Source organism: Haliotis rufescens, unplaced genomic scaffold, assembly GCF_023055435.1.
Source record: "Haliotis rufescens isolate VD_foot unplaced genomic scaffold, xgHalRufe1.0.p SCAF_24, whole genome shotgun sequence".
In the NCBI taxonomy this organism is placed as follows: Eukaryota; Metazoa; Mollusca; class Gastropoda; order Lepetellida; family Haliotidae; genus Haliotis; species Haliotis rufescens.
This window is the reverse complement of record NW_025963935.1, coordinates 2,744,759-2,769,827: the sequence shown is the minus strand read 5'-3', so window position 1 is coordinate 2,769,827 and position 25,069 is coordinate 2,744,759. Positions and strand designations below refer to the sequence as shown.

Below are 25,069 nucleotides of genomic sequence, written 5' to 3'. Positions count from 1 at the left end.
TGTTTACTGCTTTAGAATGGTCTCTGGACATAGTAAACACTTTATAAACAGCAGGGAGCAAGGGTTCCTAAACTAACAGCCAGACATATTCCTATGTTTTTTCAAGGGTATAATGTCCATTTCCATGATTATATCAATAAAAATTCACAAAATTCATAAAAATCTTTGGAAAGCGTTAACTCAGAACAAGGAAAAGCGATGATGGTTGAGTTTGTTTTTTCCCTCTCACTGACAGTAAACATCATAAAAAAATACTGATATAACAATATTACTTTGCCAGGACATTCCATGACTTTATAATAATTTTCTATTTTCCAAATAAGTTGGTCGAAATTAAATACATAATTATTTCCAATACCGTATTCGACATAATAAGTGCCCAGGGCGCTCTCAAAATTGGAAATAGGGGCTCTTATTTGTAAGATAAATTTCGTGGTTTATGCTGACAGCCTGAAATGTTTATGTACAACAGATATATTTTTCCAGAATTTAATTGCCCATGATTAAGGGTGCATATAACACACGAGTGCGTATTATACGCGAATAAATAAGTCTTGTGTGCATTGATCAATAGGAAAGGGTGCCAATTGGGATTGTTCACTAGCCAATATATTAGCAAATTTCGCCGTGGGCGCTTATTGGAGCGGGGCGCTTATTGCGTCGAGTACGGTAACCAAAATAGTACTGCTACTGAAAGAAAAAATTTAGTTTTTTTTATATGGCAAGATACCGAAAAATAGTTGATTGTAATTTGTGTGGCAGTACAGGCTTTTTCTACATACCATTAACAATTTCTGCTTTTTGCAGAGATTTCTTATGAATATGGAAAGTGTTTTGTCACTTTTGTTTACGAAGAGTGGTAATAAAATCTTGGGGTTATTTCATTTCACCTTATTGTAAAAGAGAGTCGACCCAAACTCATTTCATCAAAAGCCATTTTTTCCCTTTTCTAATTTCATTTTTGTTGTTGGTCAGTCTGATAAAACCAACTAGATCAACATACAAGGCTTTAGCAAATACACAATTTAATACTATTTTTTATTCAAATCCAAGCTAATAATTGCCCAAAAAGTCATGAACCATAAAATAAAAAAAATGGCTTTGAGACCCCTGTTATGACAACAAACATGGTGGCCAGTGTTTCCATGGTGACATGGTATACCTCCAGCTCTAGATCTGATAAGAAGGCACTAGAGTCCCCTGAATCGTCTGGATCAGGCAACGACAGCGAATGACACAGTGCCTGAATCTGTAGGTCAACCTCTGTCACTTTTGCTTTCTCCTGAAAATCAAATTTCTTCATTACCATGGTTACGGGATAATATCAAAATCACACATGACTTTTATGTCAGCAGTCACCGGCTGAAAAACAATCTGAATTTTGAAGTTTGGTCAAATTAAATTAAAATGAAAAGAGAAATAAATAAAAAGAAAATGAAAAAAATAATAATTTAGCACAAGCCACTGATTTCACAAGGACAGGAAAGAAGCAAACACTGAATTAAAAAAATGAATCGGTGCTAAGAAGACGTCTAACAATCCAAAGAAAAGAAGAAAAAATATTACCACACAAAAGCAAAAAATGTTGATGCAGACAAAAATTACATGCAAGCTGCCACAGGTGCTGAGTGAGTGCACACAAATATCCTTGACACGACACTTGTAACAAAATGCAACGAAATACATGAGTGAGCGCATGTTGTTTTATGCCACTATCAGCCCTATTGCAGCTATAGTTCACCAACATCGATTGGTTGGTTTGTTGTTTAACGCCACACTCAGCAATATTCCAGCTATAAGACGGCGGTCTGTAAATAATCGAATCTGGACCAGACAATCCAGTGATTAATATCATGAGCATCGATCCACGCAATTGGGATCGATGACATGCATCAACCAAGTCAGCGAGCCTGACCACCTGATCCCGTTAGTCGCCTTTTACGACAAGCATAGTCGCCTTTTACGGCAAGCACAGGTTGCTGAAGACGTATTCTACCCCAGATCTTGTCATGACATGGGGAACAAGGGCCTATTCTTCGTCCGAATCCCTATGCAGACATATATACAGTACGGAGATGATCAGTCTCTTTATATCATCTGTACGATAAGTTAAACTTCTTTCACAAACACACTGTTGTTTAACACCGAACTCTGACGAACCGATCCATACAGTGAGCTCTTACAACCAGCACAGGTCCTAAGCACTAACTCTTACTAGGACCCCATTGATTCCACTAAGAAAGTATAGTACATCGTTTGTTCGTGTATAAAGTTGAGGAGTTAACATGCTTCTCCACTTTTCCTCAGTCCACCTATCCTGTCCTACCTTTCTGAACAGGTCGACCAGCTGGAGGCGATCTTTCTCCAGCCCCTCAAGGTCGTTCTTGACCACCCGGATCATGTCCTTCTGTTGAAGGTCAATCTCTTGGAGTCGTTCCTGAAACCAATTTGTATGGATTGAAACTTGAACATGACCTCTAACGGTGTTATTGTGGCCTCTCCAATACTGAGTGAGTGAGTGAGTTGGGTTTAACGCAGCTGTTAACAGTATTCCAGTTATATCAGACGTTTACCACTTCGGTGAAACCCACGAGCACGGGTATGGTGCTGACAAACCTAGAAACATAATCGGGGCGAACCGGGATTCGAACCCACAATCATAGGTTTCTGGCATGCCCAAGCGACGCAACTCTGCACAGCGAATCGCGGCGCCTTAGACGACTGGGCCACAAGTGCCCCCCTCTCCAATACTGATATTGTTGATGGTCAATCTCTTGGAGTCGTTCCTGAAACCAATGTGTACAATTTGAAACTTGACCTCTAACTGTGTTATTGTGGCCTCTCCAATCCTGACAATTCGCATTTATTAATCCTTTTTTTTTTTTTTTTAAAAGTTCACCAAGCTGGTACATAGCTTTGTTAAATATGTCTACTAATAATATATCCCATCACCTATAAAATTCCTGAATGTATTTATGATTATTTTGCTTAAAAAGGAAGGTTTGCGCCCTCCACTGAAGCCTTGTATGTTGGTGGTGTGTCTTTGGACACAGTGAAGTCAATGAACTTGAGCCTGACTTACCTCCCTTGCCTTGTATTTCTTCAGAAGAACGTTCTTGTCCTGCACCACCTGGTCATTGAGGTGCTCCTTCTGTTCTTCAAACCGACTCTCCCTCTGGGGGAAAAAGCCCAAAATTCAATTTTCTTTGTTGTCTAAATTTAATAAGATAATTTTTAAAACTGGTCCCTCCTTTTTTCAGTATTAGAAATACAATTTTTAACAATCCGGTAACACATTTGCCAGGTTTATGCAACTCGAAATTTACAAAATGAGCACTATTCCATTTACATCAGAACCAGGGTACTGAACTGGCATTGAACACTGTCCCCATTCTTCAGGTCAGGGCAACTCACCTCACACCGATGGGGCAGGTCAGGGCAACTCACCTCACACCGATCGGGCAGGTCAGGCCAACTCACCTCACACCGATCAGGCAGGTCAGGCCAACTCACCTCACACCGATGGGGCAGGTTAGGGCAACTCACCTCACACCGATCGGGCAGGTCAGGCCAACTCACTACTGAGGCAGGTCAGAGCAACTCACCTCACATCGATCAGGCAGGTCAGGCCAACTCACCTCACACCGATCGGGCAGGTCAGGCCAACTCACTACTGAGGCAGGTCAGAGCAACTCACCTCACATCGATCAGGCAGGTCAGGTCAACTCACCTCACACCGATGGGGCAGGTCAGAGCAACTCACCTCACACAGATGGGGCCGGTCGGAGCAACTCACCTCACACTGATGGGGCAGGTCAGGGCAACTCACCTCACTACTGAGGCAGGTCAGGGCAACTCACCTCACACCGATGGGGCAGGTCAGGGCAACTCACCTCATACAGATGGGGCAGGTCAGGGCAACACACCTCACTACTGAGGCAGGTCAGGGCAACTCACCTCACACCGATGGGGCAGATCAGAGCAACTCACATCACACCGTTGGGGCAGGTCAGGGCAACTCACATCACACAGATCGGGCAGGTCAGGGCAACTCACATCACACCGATCGGGCAGGTCAGGTCAGGGCAACTCAACTCAGCTCACACAAATTCACCTCAAACGGCTGGAACTCCAGGTCAGGCCAACTAACTTCACTACTGAGGCAGGTCAGGGCAACTCACCTCACTACTGAGGCAGGTCAGGGCAACTCACCTCACACCGATGGGGCAGGTCAGGGCAACTCACCTCACTACTGAGGCAGGTCAGGGCAACTCACCTCACACAGGTGGGGCAGATCAGGGCAACTCACCTCAAACTGCTGGAACTCCAGGTCATCGTAGATCCTGCGCTGGTTGTCGAGGACCTCCTGCTCCAGCTGGTACTTCTCCTGCAGCGTCTCCGCCTCCTCCTCCTCCTCCTCCTCCTCCGCCTCCGCCGCCTCCGCTGCCGCCTCACAACTCTCCAGCTGCTGCTCCGTCTCGTAGTGTCGCTGCTCCAGCTCTCGTAGCTTCCCTCGCTCCTGTTCCAGGATCTGCAGCTCCTGGAGACCAGAGTGAGTGAGTGAGTGAGTGAGTGATTGAGTGAGTACAACAGTACATCTTGGCGAGCCCAAACTGAAGCCGTTCTTACATGATGACTATTTGGTGAAACCCATGATGATAAATTGTCTCTTACGACCAGTGTAGGTTGCTAGGGACCAGGAATCCCTTCGGGTCCACAATTATAGGATCCTGGCACACCTAAGGGGCACAAATCTGTTAAGTGAATTGAGCCTTAGATGACTGGCCCTCGTTTCACCCACACCCACAGCCATGTTGCCTACTGACGATAATGTAAATGAATATGTAAATGTTACTCCTTAATAGGCACGAGAAACACCCCTTGTATATCTGATGAGAACCATGCACATATCAGATACTATACCAGTATAGGATCATTCATATAAGTTATGAGAGACTATGCTAATGTTACACACATTCAGGACTAAAAAAGGTTTGACTATACATTCCTAACAACTACCACTGGAGATGAGTAGATGATATAATACATTCCTAACAACTACCACTGGAGATGAGTAGATGATATAATACATTCCTAACAACTACCATCGAAGATGAGTAGATAATATAATACATTCCTAACAACTACCACTGGAGATGGAGTAGATGATATAATACATTCCTAACTACCACTGGAGATGAGTAGATAATATAATACATTCCTAACAACTACCACTGGAGATGAGTAGATAATATAATACATTCCTAACAACTACCACTGGAGATGAGTAGATAATATAATACATTCCTAACAACTACCACTGGAGATGAGTAGATAATATAATACATTCCTAACAACTACCACTGGAGATGAGTAGATAATATAATACATTCCTAACAACTACCACTGGAGATGAGTAGATGATATAATACATTCCTAACTACCACTGGAGATGAGTAGATAATATAATACATTCCTAACAACTACCACTGGAGATGAGTAGATAATATAATACATTCCTAACAACTACCATCGAAGATGAGTAGATAATATAATACATTCCTAACAACTACCACTGGAGATGAGTAGATGATATAATACATTCCTAACTACCACTGGAGATGAGTAGATAATATAATACATTCCTAACAACTACGACTGGAGATGAGTAGATAATATAATACATTCCTAACAACTACCACTGGAGATGAGTAGATAATATAATACATTCCTAACAACTACCACTGGAGATGAGTAGATAATATAATACATTCCTAACAACTACCACTGGAGATGAGTAGATAATATAATACATTCCTAACAACTACCACTGGAGATGAGTAGATAATATGATACATTCCTAACAACTACCACCGGAGATGAGTAGATAATATAATACATTCCTAACAACTACCACTGGAGATGAATAGATGATATAATACATTCCTAACAACTACCACTGGAGATGAGTAGATAATATAATACATTCCTAACAACTACCACTGGAGATGAGTAGATAATATGATACATTCCTAACAACTACCACTGGAGATGAGTAGATGATATAATACATTCCTAACAACTACCACTGGAGATGAGTAGATAATATAATACATTCCAACAACTACCTCTGGAGATGAGTAGATAATATAATACATTCCTAACTACCACTGGAGATGAGTAGATAATATAATACATTCCTAACTACCACTGGAGATGAGTAGATAATATAATACATTCCTAACAACTACCACTGGAGATGAGTAGATAATATAATACATTCCTAACAACTACCACTGGAGATGAGTAGATAATATAATACATTCCTAACAACTACCACTGGAGATGAGTAGATAATATAATACATTCCTAACTACCACTGGAGAGGAGTAGATAATATAATACATTCCTAACTACCACTGGAGATGAGTAGATAATATAATACATTCCTAACTACCACTGGAGATGAGTAGATAATATAATACATACCTAACAACTACCACCGGAGATGAGTAGATAATATAATACATTCCTCACTACCACTGGAGATGAGTAGATAATATAATACATTCCAACAACTACCACTGGAGATGAGTAGATAATATAATACATTCCTAACAACTACCACTGGAGATGAGAAAAGAATATTATATATCCCCATCAACAATCACTGGGAAGAAGAAAAGAATATAACATATTCCTAACAACTGCTGCTGGATATGAGAAAAGAATATTATATACTCCTAGCATCAATCACTGGAGATTAGAAAAGAATATTGTATATTCCAAACAACTTCCACTGGGAAGAAGAAAAGAACAAAACATATTCCTAACAACTGCTGCTGGATATGAGAAAAGAATATTATATACTCCAGCATCAATCACTGGAGATTAGAAAAGAATATTGCATATTCCTAACAACTACCACTGGGAAGAAGAAAAGAACAAAACATATTCCTTACAACTGCTGCTGGATATGAGAAAAGAATATTATATATTTCTAGCATCAATCACTGGAAATAAGAAAAGAATTTTCATATTCCCAACAAGTATCACTGGAAATGAGAAAAGAATATGATGAAGGCCGGGACATGGCCCTTGACTCGCCCTCTACACACACACAGTGTTATGTCATGCACAGATACCAGCACAACCAGTACAAACAGCCTCATCAGAGTAATTAGTTGTCTGGGAAATAGTTCATGTTTGTTTGAGATACAACTTGTTTCAAATACCACGCCCAGTTTTAATAATATGGGCCTCTTAACATGTGTTTCTTCCTGCAATTGATTACACTACACATAAACATCAGACACGGGGTCAGGGGTAAGAGGGTAGTGTCAACGCCCTGTTCTCTCTAATTAAAATAAGTAAAATATTTTATATATTAATCAAACCTGCATTCTCAAGATTTGTATCAAACGACACAAACACAAAAATATGTGTGGTATTTTAGATTTGTATTCAAGGGTAGAAATTACTTTGCCTGTACAAATGATCAACAACAGAGCGGCCATCAACTGAAGGGGCAAGATGTCGGACACAACGAAATGTCACTAGTCCTTCCTGAATTTTACTTGTCTCGGACTTACTGCATTCGACGTAATAAGCGCCCTGCTCTAATAAGCGCCCACGGCGATATTTACTAATATATTTGCTGGTGAACAATCCCAATTAGCACCCATTCCGATTGATCAATGTACAAAAGACTTATTTATTTGCGTATAATACGCAATTAAATTCTGGAAAAATATATCCGTTGTATATAAACATTTCAGGCTGTCAGCATAAACCACGAAATTTATCTTTCAAGGCTTTTTTTTTACCACCAAAATAACATTCTATTAAAAGCCCCCCATTTCTAATTTTGAGAGCGCCCTGGGTGCTTATTACGTCGAATACGGTATATTCATTCCACACTCAGCAGCATTCCAGCCATATGAAGGCAGCCTGTAAAGAATCGAGTCTGGACCATAAAAACCAGTGATTGATATTGTGAGCAACAATCCCCGCTGTCTGAGAACGATGACACACAACCAACCAGGTCACCGAGCTTGTCCATGACTGCGTCTCACGACCACAGGCTGCTGGGATCTAGTCTAACCTGGATTATTGTTATTATTATTATTGAACACACAATGCCATTTAGAAAGTGGTCAAATGTAACAAATGTTATGTTTGGGATAACACTTTCTTAGTAAAGTACAGATTCTCGTACTTTTGGGGGTTGAGTCCCGTCCGGGATTCGAACCCACACTGCCAGAGTGAGGCACCTAATCGCCAGCACACATAGTCAGTGATCTAACCCACTCAGAGGGGTACACAAAGTATGTGATCTAGACTACCAGTTGTTGGACTTTCATTTTGTGGAAGCCTCTGTGGCTGACTGGGTTAGATCGCTGACTTTGTGTGCTGGCGGTTAGGTGCCTCACTCTGGCAGTGTGGGTTCCAATCCCGGATGGGACTCAACCCAAAAAAGTACGAGAAACTGTACTTTACTAAGAAAGTGTTATCCCAAACATAACATTTGTTACATTATCATTATCATTATTATTATTATTATTACAAATTAAGAATTTAGTCAAAATGACATGACTTTTGTTGTATGTTTTGAACTCTCACGATATTTGTTTGTGTATCTCTAGATACTACTTTCCAACCATCTCTAACCTCCGCTGTTCCATGCATGCACAACACTTCGTAACATCTGACAGAGTCACTGTTAAAGTTGAAATATCCCAACATAAACACCTCAATATCCTCATGACAAACAGACAGAAGTTTTTATAATCATGCTTTTACCTAAATTAACTAACTCAAAATCTCTTTTTAGCAAGATGCTGATTCACAAAAACATTTTCATGCACATTTAAATATTATTTTATTTAAAAAAATATATTTTTAAACATGAATAGTTATTCACAAAAATAAAAATAAATTAAAATTATCATTATCACATGCATGTATTTATTACATTTCAATTGCATTTGTCAAGAAAACTGTATCTATGAAGAATCTTTTGAAACTAGCAAATAAGGGAGATAACTCATGCATTCTTCATGCTGGCATTAAACCATCTGCATAACCTACCCTCTTTTTCAGCTGAAACAAATAATTAATACAAATCATAATTAACAAGTGTTGTTAAAGTATGAGCCATTGTAATACCAAACAAATTTTCTAGGTACAACCAATCAACCCTTGAGAATTTTAAGAATATGTTTATAAAAGTTTGAGAAAGCGACAACATAAAATCCATTTAGCAATTTCTTAAAAATATATTCATAAACTATTCGCGCCTTTTATTTAAAACACTAAACATATAAGTAATTAATTGTCAACATGCATTGAACATCGTTTCCAAAGAGAATGAAACCTTATGAGAAGTAAATACATGTAAATGTGAATGTAAATGTGAATGTGAATGTGAATGTAAATGTAAATGTTAATGTTAATGGAAAATGGCTAAACATCCTGCATTTATACATGTGAATGTGAATGTAAATGTAAATGTAAATGTAAATGTGAATGTAAATTTAAATGTGAATGTAAATTTAAATGTGAATGTGAATGTAAATGTAAATGTAAATGTGAATGTAAATGTGAATGTGAATGTAAATGTAAATGTTAATGGAAAATGGCTAAACATCCTGCATTTATACATGTGAATGTGAATGTGAATGTAAATGTAAATGTGAATGTGAATGTGAATGTAAATGTAAATGTTAATGGAAAATGGCTAAACATCCTGCATTTATACATGTGAATGTAAATGTAAATGTAAATGTGAATGTAAATTTAAATGTGAATGTAAATGTGAATGTAAATTTAAATGTGAATGTGAATGTAAATGTTAATGGAAAATGGCTAAACATCCTGAGTATTTATACATGTGAATGTGAATGTAAATGTGAATGTAAATTTAAATGTAAATGTGAATGCAAATGTTAATGGAAAATGGCTAAACATCCTGAGTATTTATAAATGTGAATGTGAATGTAAATGTGAATGTAAATGTGAATGTAAATGTGAATGGAAAATGACTAAACATCCTGCATTTATACATGTAAATGTAAATGTGAATTTGAATGTGAATGTAAATGTGAATTTGAATGTGAATGTGAATTTGAATGTAAATGTAAATGTGAATGTGAATGTAAATGTAAATGTAAAATGACTAAACATCCTGCATCTATACAGATTTAGAATATTTCCCGTCACCTACTGACCCATACAACATCACAGTTAAACTACAATAAATAAGATAAAAAAATTTATTTAGTGGTGAGCTAAAAAATCCACAAAATAAAATGAGTGTGGCCTAATGAAGGTTTTTTTTAGCTTAGACCCAACTATATTTTTGTGTTATGTATTTTTGGCATATAAATGCAGGCAGGTAGGTTAAAAAAAAGGGAAAAAAATGAAAAGAATGAAATTTCAAACATATATTTTTATTTTCTCTCACAATTTGTGATAATTTGTTGGTTTTGTTGGTTTCTAAGATAAAAATTTTAACAGATACTAATTATATATTAACTGATTTATATAAATTAAAAGCAACAGTAAATGAATTTTTTTGTTTTTATATTTTACTTATTTCTGGTCAGCGGAATCAAAAGAACATTGCTTTTCATATATTATTTTCAAGATTTCAATATTATGGAGTCAGCACATTTGTAAAACCAAGTTTGGCCTTATCATCAAGGAGAATTACATTTTATGAACTTAATTTTTCCCAATGACAGAAGTTCCAGATTTTCTCATAATCAAAGCGTACTGTGATTTCAACTGTGTCGAGTGAAACTAACTAATCTATCAGATGTGAGGATGACAAAAAGTGTCTGAAAACACGAAATGGAGAGTGAAAGGAAGTTAGTTTTTTGACAAATATTGTGATTTTAGTCATTCATTTAGCAAATATGCGGACACCATACCAGACTGTATGCAAGATGCACTGAATGACAAACTCTGCCACTGAACTTCTGAACTATTAGTAATCACGTGATAATGATACTTGGTGCGTCGGCCACAGTGATGGGTCACCCGCCTACAGGCTGACACGAGGTTGTGTGAGGGGGGATACTGAACTAGTAGTAATCGCGTGATAATGATACTTGGTGCGTTGGCCACAGTGATGGGTCGACGGCCTACGGGCTGACACAAGGTTGTGTGAGGGGGGATACTGAACTAGTAGTAATCGCGTGATAATGATACGTGGTGCGTCGGCCACAGTGATGGGTCGACCGCCTACGGGCTGACACAAGGTTGTGTGAGGGGGGATACTGAACTAGTAGTAATCGCGTGATAATGATACTTGGTGCGTCGGCCACAGTGATGGGTCAACCGCCTACGGGCTGACACAAGGTTGTGTGAGGGGGGATACTGAACTAGTAGTAATCGCGTGATAATGATACGTGGTGCGTCGGCCACAGTGATGGGTCGACCGCCTACGGGCTGACACAAGGTTGTGTGAGGGGGGATACTGAACTAGTAGTAATCGCGTGATAATGATACTTGGTGCGTCGGCCACAGTGATGGGTCAGCCGCCTACGGGCTGACACGAGGTTGTGTGAGGGGGGATACTGAAGTGGTAAGGTAGTAGGCGCCTCCACCAACCTTCTCTCGCTGCAGGTTGGCCTGCTGGATGAGGTCCGCCTGCTGTCGCTTGAGGTCGTTGATCTTCTCCTGGTCGTGCTGCAACTGCTCCATCTCCATCTGGTGCTCTCCGTCCAACAGCGCACGCTCCATCTCCAACTGCAACATGGACGACTGAGAGGTGAGGCGAGGTGAGAGAAAGGTGATTAGAGATGAGGAGAAGAATTAAAGTTAGGTGAGATGATAGAGAAGTTTGGTGAGATGAGGAGAGGAGTTAGGTGAGATGAGGAGAGGAGTTAGGTGAAATGAGGAGAGGATGCGAGAAGTTTAATGAGAAGATAGAGAAGTTAGGTGACATGAGAAGAGGAGATGAGTAGTTAGGTGAGAGAAAGTGAGACGAGAAGTTAGGTGAGGTGAAGTGAGACGAGGAGAAAAGAAATTAGGTGAGATTATGTGAGACAAGGAGACACAAGTTAGGTGAGATGAGGTGAGATGAGGAGATGAGGCGAGAAGTTAGATGACGTGAAGTGAGGCAGGGAGACGCAAGTTAGGTTAGATTAGGCAAGGAGATGCAAAGTTTGGTAAGGTGAGGAGAGGAGAGGTGAGAGATGGGGAGAGAGGGGGTAAGAATGAGAAAGACGAATACTGACATTCATCGCTGCCCCCATCCTGATCTTAGTCAATCTGATGACAAGCATGACATAGCTCCACAGTAAGCCAGTGAACTGGCATCCACTCCGCATCCCACTCCGCATCCCACTCCACATCCACTCCGCATCTACTCCGCATCCCACTCCACATCCACTCCGCATCTACTCCGTATCCACTCCGCATCCCACTCCGCATCCACTCCGCATCCCACTCCACATCCACTCCGCCATCCACTCCGCATCTACTCCGTATCCACTCCGCATCCCACTCCTGACAAGACTCACCTCCCTGATGGCTTCATTCTCCTGGGTCTCGATGTCCACAATCTGATGCTTGAGGTGAGAGATCTTCTGAAGCAGCTCAGTCTTGGTTCTCTTCAGCTTGCCGAGTTGACCTTGAACTTCTGCTTCCTAAAATACCACCAGAGATTGTCAACAAATAAACGGGCTGAATTTGCTGAACAAGAACATGCACAAATATCAACTTTTATCTTATTTTCATGGCATTTTGTGAAAAATATAAATATTTCCCTCCTATAAAACCTATTTTTTCTTCTGAACAATGTCCCTCCCACTTCCAATATGTTTAAAAGAATCCCATCAGACTTCTTTCTATCAGAGATTTTGTCTCACAAAGGGAATCCTCATCAAAATTCCTCCCTTCTAATCATAACTTCTCCCCTCCTCTCTCAAATTAACTCCTCCTCTCTCACTTTTAAATTCTCCTCTCTCAAATTATCTCCTCCCTTTCACTTTTAACTTCTCTCTCAAATTAACTCCTCCCCTCACAAACTAACTCCTCCTCTCTCAAATTAACTCCTCTCACTTTTAACTCCTCCCTCTCACTTTTAACTCCTCTCTCAAACTAACTCCTCCTCTCTCAAATTACCTCCTCTTCTCTCAAATGACCTCCTCCCCTAACAAACTAACTCCACCCTCTCACTTTTAACCCCCCACTCTCAAACTAACCCCTCCCTCTCACTTTTAAATTCTCCTCTCTCAAATTATCTCCTCCCTTTCACTTTTAACTTCTCCTCTCTCAAATTAACTCCTCCCCTCACAAACTAACTCTTCTCTCAAATTAACTCCTCCTCTCACTTTTAACTCCTCTCTCAAACTAACTCCTCCTCTCTCAAATTACCTCCTCTTCTCTCAAATGACCTCCTCCCCTCACAAACAAACTCCTCCCTCTCACTTTTAACCCCCACTCTCAAACTAACCCCTCCCTCTCACTTTTAAATTCTCCTCTCTCAAATTATCTCCTCCCTTTCACTTTTAACTTCTCCTCTCTCAAATTAACTCCTCCCCTCACAAACTAACTCCTCCTCTCTCAAATTACCTTCTCTTCTCTCAAATGACCTCCTTCCCTCTCAAACTAACTCCTCCCTCTCACTTTTAACTTCTCCTCTCTCAAATTAACTCATCCCCTCACAAACTAACTCCTCCTCTCTCATATTACCTCCTCTTCTCTCAAATGACCTCCTCCCCTCTCAAACTAACTCCTCCCTCTCACTTATCCTCTCTCACTTGACTCCTCCCCCTATGTCACCTCTCCCTCGACCCTCTAGACTGAAGCGGCTCACGGCATACTCACATCCTCCTTGATGGGGGATTCACAGAACACGGAACTCTTCAAGCTGAAGGACGAGGTGGTGCCGGACTGTTTGGACGTGTGACTCTGCTCTGTGTCACTGTTCACTGGGGTAGGAGTGTCCTCCTTCTGTGACTGAGGCTCCCCGACCGAGCTCATGGACTCCGGGGACATATCCTTCACTGTTCGACTAGAGGAGGTCGAGGAGTGGGACTCCTTCTCCAAGTTCACGATGTCATCGTTCTCGTAAATATGCTCGTCCATATGATCTGAAAACTGGGCATCGATGCGCACAGTGAACTGTCCCATGCTGGGTGAGTCCGGGTTGGACTCGAAGGAGGAATTGAGGATTTGCTGAATGGAATCTTGAGCCGATGCCGGTAGCCGTAGTGCCGATTCGTCGACTTGGAAATTGGAAGATGCTTGGTTCTTTGGTGATTCTTCCAATTGTGACAGTGGAGACTTGTTCCCTTCGTGTTGAGGTCGACGTTTGATGGTGCCTGTTTCTTCTGAACTGCCACACACCTCCTCCTCGGAGTTGGAGGAGTTGGACTCACATTTCCTCATCTGGAAACTAAAGAGACCGTCTTTGTGAGGGTTGCTAGGGGACGACAACATTAGAGATCCATTGGTTTTGATTTTGGTCATTGAACTTTTCCCATCAACACGATCTTTCCTATCAAGCGTGTTGGCGTCGGCGGAACTGACTTCCAGGAAGCCTGGCGGCAAGGGCTTCCGTTGGGCTGATATTTTGGTCTCTGGGGATTTTGGTTTAGAGGGTGACTGAGGATCAATGCTTAGTTTCTCTTTCTCAATCTGTAGTTCATATTCCTCACACATTCTTAGAATGTCCTCTAGACGCTGACGTTCCTGCTTTTCTAACGCCTGTTCCTTTTTCCGTTCCTCCACCTGTTCTTGGTGACGGATCGTTAAATCCTTTTGACTAGCAGACAGTTCACGGATATCGAAATCTATGCCATCAAACGTATCCCGATGGCCACTTAAGTTAATATCATTCTTTTTATGAACTCGTCCATTTACAAGTGGAGGTATTTCCCTTGCCCCATTTTCCTCAACAGAAGGACTGAAAACATGGCTTTGATTTTGTATTGGAGAGGTGATGACACCTGGAGAATGTGGAGACTGACCAATTCCTGATGACGATGAGGCTCGTAGTGACCTTGAACTCCCTGAAGAGTCTGAGCTCCAACTGAGCGTGCTCACGCTAGTCAATGAGCTAGAACTTTTGGTGCTGCAAGTACTCGCGACTCTCTCCGAGCTTCCTCCGTGAAGGACACTCGCGGAAACACGTGTGGTGGCAGTGTCACGGGTAAATATTTTTTCACCGACGTGAGGGTGGGCTCCAGACCCGCTGTCACTTCCCGAAAACTCATCCGACAAGCGAGGTCCGGGGCTCTTAGCAGATGAGGTGGAGGATTTCCGTGAGATCATCTCGAACTTGGACACTTTTTGAAGGAAGTCATCATTGTCTGTGCTGTCCCGAAAACTCCCGGTAGGTGACTTGAGGACTGGGAGGCGACCGTCGCCCGAGCCCCTTGAGGACCGAGACTCGGCCTCTTCTATCATATCCTTGTATTCCTTGCTGTTCTCAAGATCTGAAACACGCGAACAATGGAGGTAATTATTGAGACATGCGGCAAATATTCGATGCTCTCTAAAATACTACTTTTCAAACTGTGGTCAGTTTTGTTCTTGCTCTTGGTGTACAAATACTAAAGAGTGAGTGAGTGAGTGAGTGAGTGAGTGAGTGAGTTAGTGAGTGAGTGAGTGAGTGAGTGAGTGAGTGAGTGAGTGAGTGAGTGAGTGCCTAGTTTTGGATACTGTTTGTGTAAATATATTAATAATAATTTAATATCTCCCACCGGTCCCCGATGTTCCAGGCTGGCTATGGACCAGACAATCCAGTGGTTAATAAAGTGAACAACGATCCATGCAGTCAGGCTATAATCACACGCCATCAACCAAGTCACCAAACCTGACCAGCTTTTATTTATTTCGTTATTTTTTAAAGTAACATTAATTACAAACTCGCTACAGCGTACTTCCGGACTGGATGTCATGTTCATTTACAAGACACTTACATGCAATGCAACGAGTTTAAAACAAACTGAGGTTTTTAAAAATAATTCTGTAATAGTTGACATTGCCATCAAAATTCTGTTATCATCACAAAATTGCTTGGATAATGGCACCTCTGCATGGTAGGGGGCAAGTCCGACCCTGGACCCAATCAGGGAACATGGTTCTTGTTGTAACAAATCTATCTTTCATGCCAGCAATTGGAAAATGTCACTACAAACTCCATAGTCAATCAAATATCGCCTCAAATATTTACACAAACAACGTTCTCTATCCCTGTCCAACAGGTCGAGGTTGTAATGGCCGCAAGCTGCTGTGGAGATTGTGACTACTCCATCAAGGTGGCCGCTATGTAAACTGCCCCAGGCTGAGACAGATCTGTCACCACCCACCCACTTTGCCTACACTAACGATGTGGGTTGTCATGTTGGACTGGACGACGAGACTTGGGTAAAGAGGCTGAGAAGTGAGAAGGTTTTGTGACTATTTCGACAATATTGTTACAACATGCTGGGAGAGTACAAACTGGGAATAGAACTCAGTTGGTGAGGGATGTTTAATGGCTACCCATTTACCTAGAGTATCATCCCTGAACTGTGGGGAATAGAACCCAGACTTTGTGAGTGGTGTCTCACAGCACGACCCACTCACCTAGCACACCATCCCTGAACTGTGGAGAATAGAACCCAGACTTGGTGAGTGGTGTCTCTCAGCACTACCCACTCACCTAGCACACCATCCCTGAACTGTGGAGAATAGAACCCAGACTTTGTGAGTGATGTCTCTCAGCACTACCCATTCACCTAGCACATCATCCCTCATCTGTGGAGAATAGAACCCAGACTTTGTGAGTGATGTCTCACAGCATGACCCACTCACCTAGCATACCATCCCTGAACTGTGGGGAATAGAATCCAGACTTTGTGAGTGATGTCTCACAGCACGACCCACTCACCTAGCACACTTGGAAACAAAACCATTAAAATATGTCAAGAAGGACATTGCAGCATATCATTGTCTGTGGGAAAACATAAGTCTGATAACAGTTATTAAATATGCTGTTGACATATTCACCTTCAAAATGATAAAAATCCACCTTCTGATTGTAAAATGAGTTTGGTTTTCAGTGTCAGAAATTGGCACCAGTCCTGTAGTCCTTGCCAAACTGCCCAAAAGTTAAGGTATCATAAGGACGAGTAGAAGTTTGCCATTTTTAAGGGTTTTGCTAAATGTTATCATTATGAGCACTAGAGGACAAAACATGTTAGTTTCTAACACTGTTTTCTTATTTATAAATCAGACACAATTTTTCCTTGATGAAGTTTTGTTGTGTGTTGACATTTTGTTGAAAAAATACCCATGATGCTGTAGTTCAAAGTTCCTTCCTTGGACTGGTGGAGAACAGATAATACCCAAGGAAATGGTTCAAAGTCATCATGACCTGAATACATTTGAAGGGGAACTCACCAGACCACTGTCAACATTAGAATGCCATAACAATGCTCAATCAGAGCCCTGCTGTGTGTTTATTCAGCCCCAAACTAGAGTCAATAATGACAGATCATACCAAGAAGGAAAATATACATAATTTGGGCCAAGTTTCCATTCTGTATCAGCCCCAAATGAGTGTTAACAATGCGTTGATACAAGGACAGTATGACAAGAATTGGCTAAATATCCATACCTGAGGTCCTACTGGCAAGGAAGGGGCCCTAGATAAGCATAGGTATATAAATTCTGGTCATGCTTCCTATGGGGGCTGGTGGTGTTAGCACTTATGTGAAAATTGCTTGAATAAATATCACATTATTCCAATTAGGTTCCAATGGATTAGATTCAATTTGAAGATTTTCCCAACTAAATCTATCAATTCTGAAGGACACTGTTTACAGACAACAAATTTTTTTTGGTCAAAATAGCTGCAATGGAAATTCTAAAATAAACATTTCTAAAACTCCTTGATATAAATTGCACCAGTTCAGTATGTGCTTTATATATAGACAGGCAATGTTCGGCAAGGAAATATTTAACAGTTTATTTGTTGTACTCCATAAGTGAACCCACCCTATATTAAAACTTAAATCCAACTTGTTGTCATGGAAACATAATGTCTAAAAGTGCTAAATATCAAAAGGTACCAGTTCAGTATGTGCCTGGTAGACATGCAAAGTTTTGTAAGAAAGTATTTAACGTTTTTTTAGTTACCCCCCGGAAACGAACAGCACCCTCATAGAACCATGAGTCTGATAGACATGCAAAGTTTCATACAGAAATATTTAATGGTTTCTGAGTTGTGCTCCGGAAACGATTTCGGGATGCACAGACACACGCACACATGCACGGACGGACGGAACCCATTTCAATATTCCCTGCCAACTTTGTAGGGGAGGGGAATAAAAATGTTGATAAACACTGTTCGAAGTTTCTTTTTTCGTTTCATAAGTTAGAGAAAACACTTCCCCTTGGGTTATTATGATACTTCAAACCCTTATCCCGTGGATGCCGATGATAAATATCATAAAAACCCATGGAGGTGCTTTACCCTACACATATCTGTCAACAAACACAAGATTCATAACTAACTTTGTCAGTTTGTGTGTTTATTGTTTAATGCTGCACTCAACGATATTCCGGTCACATGACAACAGCTTGTAAATGATCAAGTCAAAGGAGTTTGTTTGAGGAGACCAAGTGAGTGAGTGAGTGAGTGAATTGGGTTTAACGTCGCTTTTAACAGTATTCCAGTTATATCACAGCCTGTCAGCTTAATGTGGGAGAAAGCCTGAAGTGATGCAGGTTTCAGACATTTATTACAAAATCCCACTGACTTTATCAAACAAAGACCTAGTTTAGCAAGCAATATATTGTATGTGACAGACAAAATATTTATAGCTCCAGACTTGCTGAGCCATTGGAACATAAACCACCAGAATATTTTCTCGTATGCATGGAATGTAAGATGACACATTAACTGACTGGTTAAACAAATATTTCCCTAATTATTGACATATGCTACTCAAGAGAAGTTAGTGAGTGAGTTTAGCTTAATGCTGCTTTGAACAGTATTCAAGAAATATATCATGGCGTGTCTGGACCCGTGAAGATCCGGGGTAGAAAAGGTCTTCAGCAACCCATGCTTGCCGTAAAAGGTGACTATGCTTGTCGTAAAAGGCGACTAACGGGATTGGGTGATCAGGTTCACTGACTTGGTTGATGCATGTCATCGATCCCAATTGCGTGGATCTCGATGCTCATGATATTAATCACTGGATTGTCTGGTCCAGACTCGATTATTTACAGACCGCCGTCATATAGCTGGAATATTGCTGAGTGCGGTGTTAAACAACAAACAAACAAACAAACAAACAGCATAATGTTGGAGACGACAGGGCCCCCTGTGCGGGACCAAGTCTACAGGAACCTGTTACATTTGCTTGATTGGTGCTTAATGATGCACTCCCCAATATTCCAGCGATATGACAGATTAAAAATATTCAAGTTTGGACAAGACAATCCAGGGATTGATATCATAAGCACCAAATCCACAAGTCTGACCACCCGATCTCGTTAGTCACCTCATAGACAAGCAGGCTTGCTGAAGATCAAGTCTAACCTGGATCTTCAAGGGGGACATGCCAAGCTAACTAGTTGGCTGACATTTTGCCCAGAAACACTCACGAGACGCCAATTTGCGACCACTTTGTCATTACATGACCTGCTAGGCCAGCAACTTGAAAGCTCAGGTAGGTATGTGGCCGGGTGACATACTTCCTCCCTCTGATTTACTGCCAGTCCACAAAGAAGTCAACTCTTTATCGCCGACTGTCAAACAATATTTTGTTACAACCCTACTTGAATATTATACGGTCAAAAATGTGTTGAGGTCATGTGAGGTTGTATAACAATTTCTTATTCTGTTCTAAAGCTTTTGATCACATGCTTGATTCTGTGTTGTCTGCAGAAAGTATCATCAAATCTACACGGTCAGCTAGTATTCTTTCAAGCCGAACATATGCAACTAATCACTGTTATATTTCAAACCATATCAGTTAATCTTTCTCAGTCCTCTCAGCATTCCAAGTATCTGCCTATTTCCCCAGGCCAGAGACATTTCAAGCAGAATAGTAATTCTTTAAGTATCTTACCCCACGGACAAAGCGTCTAACTTTGATACTGATTTCATGTAAACATGACTGAATTCTGTATGTTCTAATTATCACAACTGCAACAAATGATTTTTACCACGGGTCAAAGTATCGCGATGTATATCGATATATATATATATTGATTAATACTAGTATTAATCATGTATGTAAGGCTGAACCATTAAATGTTTAAAGATAAATCTTCTGCCTTTTCACTGTCCATCTTAACCACGGTAATCATAATACATATAAACCGTTCTGTGGGAGTAAATCGGTAGTCATCAATTTGTATCGATACTGCATTGATATTATAATTAACTGATACATTGGCATCTGACATATGATTATATCCCTAATAGCAAGATAGGGGTCGGTGACATAGCCTAGTGGTAGAAGCATTTGCTTCACAAGGTCCATTTTCCCACCCCCTCCTGAGCTCTGACAGTCTGTACTCATCCCATTTTCCCACCCCCTCCTGAGCTCTGACAGTTTGTATGCATCCCATGTTCCCACCGGGGGCACGGGTGGCCCAGTCGTCTAAGGCGCCACGATTCGCTGTGCAGAGTTGCGTTCCTTGGGCACGCCAGAAACCTATGATTGTGGGTTCGAATCCCGGTTCCCCCCGATTATGTTTCTAGGTTTGTCAGCACCATGCCCATGCTCGTGGGTTTCACCGAAGTGGTAAACGTCTGAGACCTGCATGACTTCGGGCTTTCCTCACACATTAAGCTGACATGCCGTGATATAACTATAATACTGTTAAAAGCGGCGTAAAACCGAACTCACTAACTCAATCATGTTCCCACCCTTTCCGAGCTCTGACAGTCTGACAGTCAACTTAATATGTAACATTAATTCAGACACTAAGTATTAGTGTCCATTGCCCACTGTAAGAATTTGTTATAGTAATACCGGGCCCACAGAAAACACACAGACTTCGTAGAAAGACCCTCCTTTTGCCCTGACAGAAACGCAGATTTAGTTGAGAGTTATAGACAGGGTTGGGTGGTGGTACCTTGCCCACAGAAGCAAGACTTCGTGGAAATTCCCAGGCGTACATAAGTTCAACCCTTACCTCAGCCAGTCACCAAGATCCCTCCACTCTCTCCAACTATCCTTTAACCATAGTAGCCAAATGCTAGGAGGGACATGTCTAAGGTTGTGTGTGTAGATTGACCTGACCAGCAGTCCAGTCACAGCTCGGGTCAAACTGCAAGTGATACTATTATTCCCTCTACAAAAGAATGTTTACATTCAACTTGAGGCTTAATGCTTCCAGCTCAGCCTTCCAGGACACCCCAGGACGCCCCCACCTCTTTCACCCTCCCCTACCCACACCACAGCAGCTCCCTGGGGTGAGGGTGGCAACGCTGTGTACACTTATCTCAGCTGGGAGTATCTCGGGGCAAGGACAGGGCTCTGGATGTGGGACAACCTTCCACTAACCTGTCATCCTTCAGTAAGCGTGTGATTGAGTGGGTGTGAGTGAGTGAGTGAGTGTGAGGGGGTTGTGAGTGAGGAAGTGGGTTGTGAGTGAGTGAGTGGGTGTGAGTGAGTGAGTGAGTGAGTGAGTGAGTGAGTGAGTGAGTGAGTGAGTGAGTGAGTGAGTGTGAGTGAGTTGGTGGGTGGGCAGTTGTGAGTGAGTGAGTGAGTGAGTGAGTGAGTGAGTGAGTGAGTGAGTGAGTGAGTGAGTGTGAGTGAGTTGGTGGGTGGGCAGTTGTGAGTGAGTGAGTGAGTGAGTGAGTGAGTGAGTGAGTGAGTGAGTGAGTTGGTGGGTGGGCAGTTGTGAGTGAGTGAGTGAGTGAGTGAGAGTGAGTTGGTGGGTGGGCAGTTGTGAGTGAGTGAGTGAGTGAGTGAGTGAGTGGGTGAGTGAGTGAGTGAGTGAGTGAGTGAGTGAGTGAGTGAGTGAGTGGGTGGGTGGGTGAGTGAGTGAGTGAGTGAGTGAGTGAGTGAGAGTGAGTTGGTGGGTGGGCAGTTGTGAGTGAGTGAGTGAGTGAGTGAGTGAGTGAGTGGGTGGGTGGGTGGGTGGGTGGGTGAGTGAGTGAGTGAGTGAGTGAGTGAGTGTGTGAGTGAGTGAGTGAGTGAGTGAGTGAGTGAGTGTGTTCAGGGGGATGTAAGTACTTTTACACTTTCCTTCTCATTAAGTACACGATTTTCCTTCAAGCATCTTGATGCCACTTAAATCTATATTGTTATAACAACCACACATGCCAACAACTCAGCATCACAGATGTTAACAATCCAGAGTCAGACATGCTAACAACCTAGTGTCACCAATATTAACCCAACATGCCAATAAATCATTTCTCTCCAATTCATATGTGCTTCCTACAATACCTTGACATCATGTCTGTCTCATGGTACGGCCATGACTATAGTCTGTCGGGTGAGCGGGAACACCAGTCTCACCCCGTTTATCTCGATCAAAGAGTTTTGTATATTGCCATTTTCCGCTCCAATAATTCACAGTGATCTAGTGAATGACAGAGAAGTCAGTCCAGCCCACCACCATCTAGGGGTAGTCGCCAGTACGACAGGTTTGTGTAGGGTCGGATGTCTGTTAACGAATAACAGCTCTCTTTCTACTGACAACCTACACCCACACTGTTATATTCCAGCACTTATACGTTTACTGTCAGATTTACACGCTATTTAGTCCTATTTCTTAAAGCTGGTGTCCAGTTAGACTAGTGAGTGAGTGAGTGAGTGAGTGAGTGAGTGAGTGAGTGAGTGAGTGAGTGAGTTAAAATTTCATGTCACATCGGCAATATTTCAGCCATATCGTGACAATCTAGTTAGACTAACACTTAGTCAATGAAAACATGTCTTTAAAATAATCTATTTTTTTTCTTTGACAGAACCTTTCCTCTTCTGCTGTTTTCATATGTGTAATCAAGCAAACTAGACTTGGTTAGCTTGATCTAGACTTGCCTAGGCCTCGGCTTTTAGTAAAAAAAAAATGCCTAAAAAATATAAATTCCACAGTCAGGGTGCTGGACTAGCGTCCAGTCTGAAAGGACAATGTCCTGCTGAAACAAATATGTCAGCAGGGTGCTCAAACTTAGACCAAATATTTTAGTGGGGTGCAGCAAGGATCACACATATCTCCTTCTTAATTTATACATTAGCCAGATAACTTGTCCTGAATGGGTTATTATCAAATTGAAAGACTGACTGAGTATGGTTTTACGCCGCTTTTAGCAATATCCCAGCAATATCACGGGACACCAGAAATGGGCTTCACACATTGTACCCATGTCGGGAATCGAACCCGGGTCTTCGGCATGACGAGCGAACGCTTTAACCACTAGGCTACCCAACCGCCCCTCAAATTGAAAGAAAATGGTACTACAATAAAGTCAAATTTCGGGAACTTCATAGTAAATCTACAAAGATTTATTTGATGGAAAATAACCAATTCTGGCTTTTTATCAAGCCTAATTCAACTGAGGAGGTTAAACAGAATTTTCTGAAGTCAATCCAGCCTTGCTACATTTCACAAGCTGTTTGATACTGCCACAAGTCTTGGGTGAGTGAGTGGATGAGTATGGTTTTATGCTGATTTTAGCAATATTCCAGCAATATCACGGCGGGGGACACCAGAAATGAGCGTCACACATTGTAACCATGTGGGGAATCGAACCCGGGTCTTCGGCATGACAAGAACACTTTGACCACTAGGGTACCCCACCGCCCTGCCACAAGTCTTTGGGTAGCAGGCGACTTCCTCATGGCACTTAAAGATACCATAGGACACTGTCTCATACAGCCACTGAAGGAAACACACCCTAAAATAGCCAGGCAAATCTAGACTACTTTGCCAGTGTAGACTTCTCTTGGAGTCTCAGTTTATGAAATATCTCACATCATATACCATACAGTTTAATAACCATCTCAAAATGTGTTATAACTGAGACAAAATGTGAGTCCATGGGAGGTCACCAAGTGTTGTTGATTCCGACTTATTCAGACCACCCCTCCACCCACCCCACCCCCCATCCTGTACTTCAGAGAGTGGAATGTGTCCCCCTACTCAATCATACCCCCGATATCTAATGTTATCACTATTGACACACTAGTTCTAAGAAAATCTCTATTTATTGGGCAATCAGGTGCTTGAGTTCCCCAGTAAACGCTACTTCCTGTTACACGCAGTCTTGTCTGTGTGTACCCCTCAACCCCTAGTCCTGCACCATGACCGTGGAATATATTTATTTTATGAAAAAAATAATAATCTAGAAATGCATACAAAAGCAAGTCTAGCCAGCTCAAGCTAGCTCTATTCCACAGCATGAAATCAGCATAGGGAATTTTTTTTATTTTTAGAGTCAAGAAGGATATTGTGTAATATAAGATTTCAGAGACTAAATGTTAGTCTACTCAACCCCCTACACACAGAGTGTCAACTCCCTATGTAGACTTTTCAAGTGGAAAGGAAAATGACAAAATGGGTTATTTGGTCCTGTCTTGCATTACAGCAATTGGCCTGGTAACAGGGAAAAGACCGAGAGAAAATAACTGCCATAAAAGACATCAGACTAAACCAAGACAATATCTGCTCAAACACACAGACCCCAGACAATATCTGCTCCAACACACAGACCCCAGACAATATCTGCTCCAACACACAGACCCCAGACAATATCTGCTCCAACACACAGACCCCAGACAATATCTGCTCCAACACACAGACCCCAGGCAATATCTGCCCCAACACACAGACCCCAGACAATATCTGCTCAAACACACAGACCCCAGACAATATCTGCTCCAACACACAGGCCCCAGACAATATCTGCTCCAACACACAGACCCCAGACAATATCTGGCCCAAACACAGACCCCAGACAATATCTGCCCAAACACACAGACCCCAGACAATATCTGCCCAAACACACAGACCCCAGACAATATCTGCTCCAACACACAGACCCCAGACAATATCTGCCCAAACACACAGACCCCAGACAATATCTGCTCCAACACAC

The 25,069-nt window shown here is 41.6% G+C and overlaps 1 protein-coding gene across 9 annotated transcripts in view; it reads right to left on the bottom strand.

Annotated features, from left to right (window-relative positions):
- The window catches only part of LOC124120339 (pleckstrin homology-like domain family B member 2), a 173,514-nt gene that overhangs the window by 52,980 nt on the left and 95,465 nt on the right, over positions 1 to 25,069 (bottom strand). For 6 of the 9 annotated variants that reach the window (XM_048401978.1, XM_048401979.1, XM_048401984.1 and 3 more), the window contains 8 exons: positions 13,840 to 15,452; positions 12,531 to 12,656; positions 11,617 to 11,754; positions 9,091 to 9,102; positions 4,310 to 4,540; positions 3,083 to 3,175; positions 2,327 to 2,437; positions 1,163 to 1,282 (listed from right to left, as the gene is read on the bottom strand). In XM_048401978.1, the coding sequence (XP_048257935.1) occupies positions 1,163 to 1,282; positions 2,327 to 2,437; positions 3,083 to 3,175; positions 4,310 to 4,540; positions 9,091 to 9,102; positions 11,617 to 11,754; positions 12,531 to 12,656; positions 13,840 to 15,452 (2,444 nt within the window). Of the gene's footprint in view, positions 1 to 1,162; positions 1,283 to 2,326; positions 2,438 to 3,082; positions 3,176 to 4,309; positions 4,541 to 9,090; positions 9,103 to 11,616; positions 11,755 to 12,530; positions 12,657 to 13,839; positions 15,453 to 21,156; positions 21,178 to 25,069 lie in introns of those variants that run through there. The other 3 variants (XM_046483148.2, XM_048401982.1, XM_048401981.1) reach the window with 3 other exon arrangements.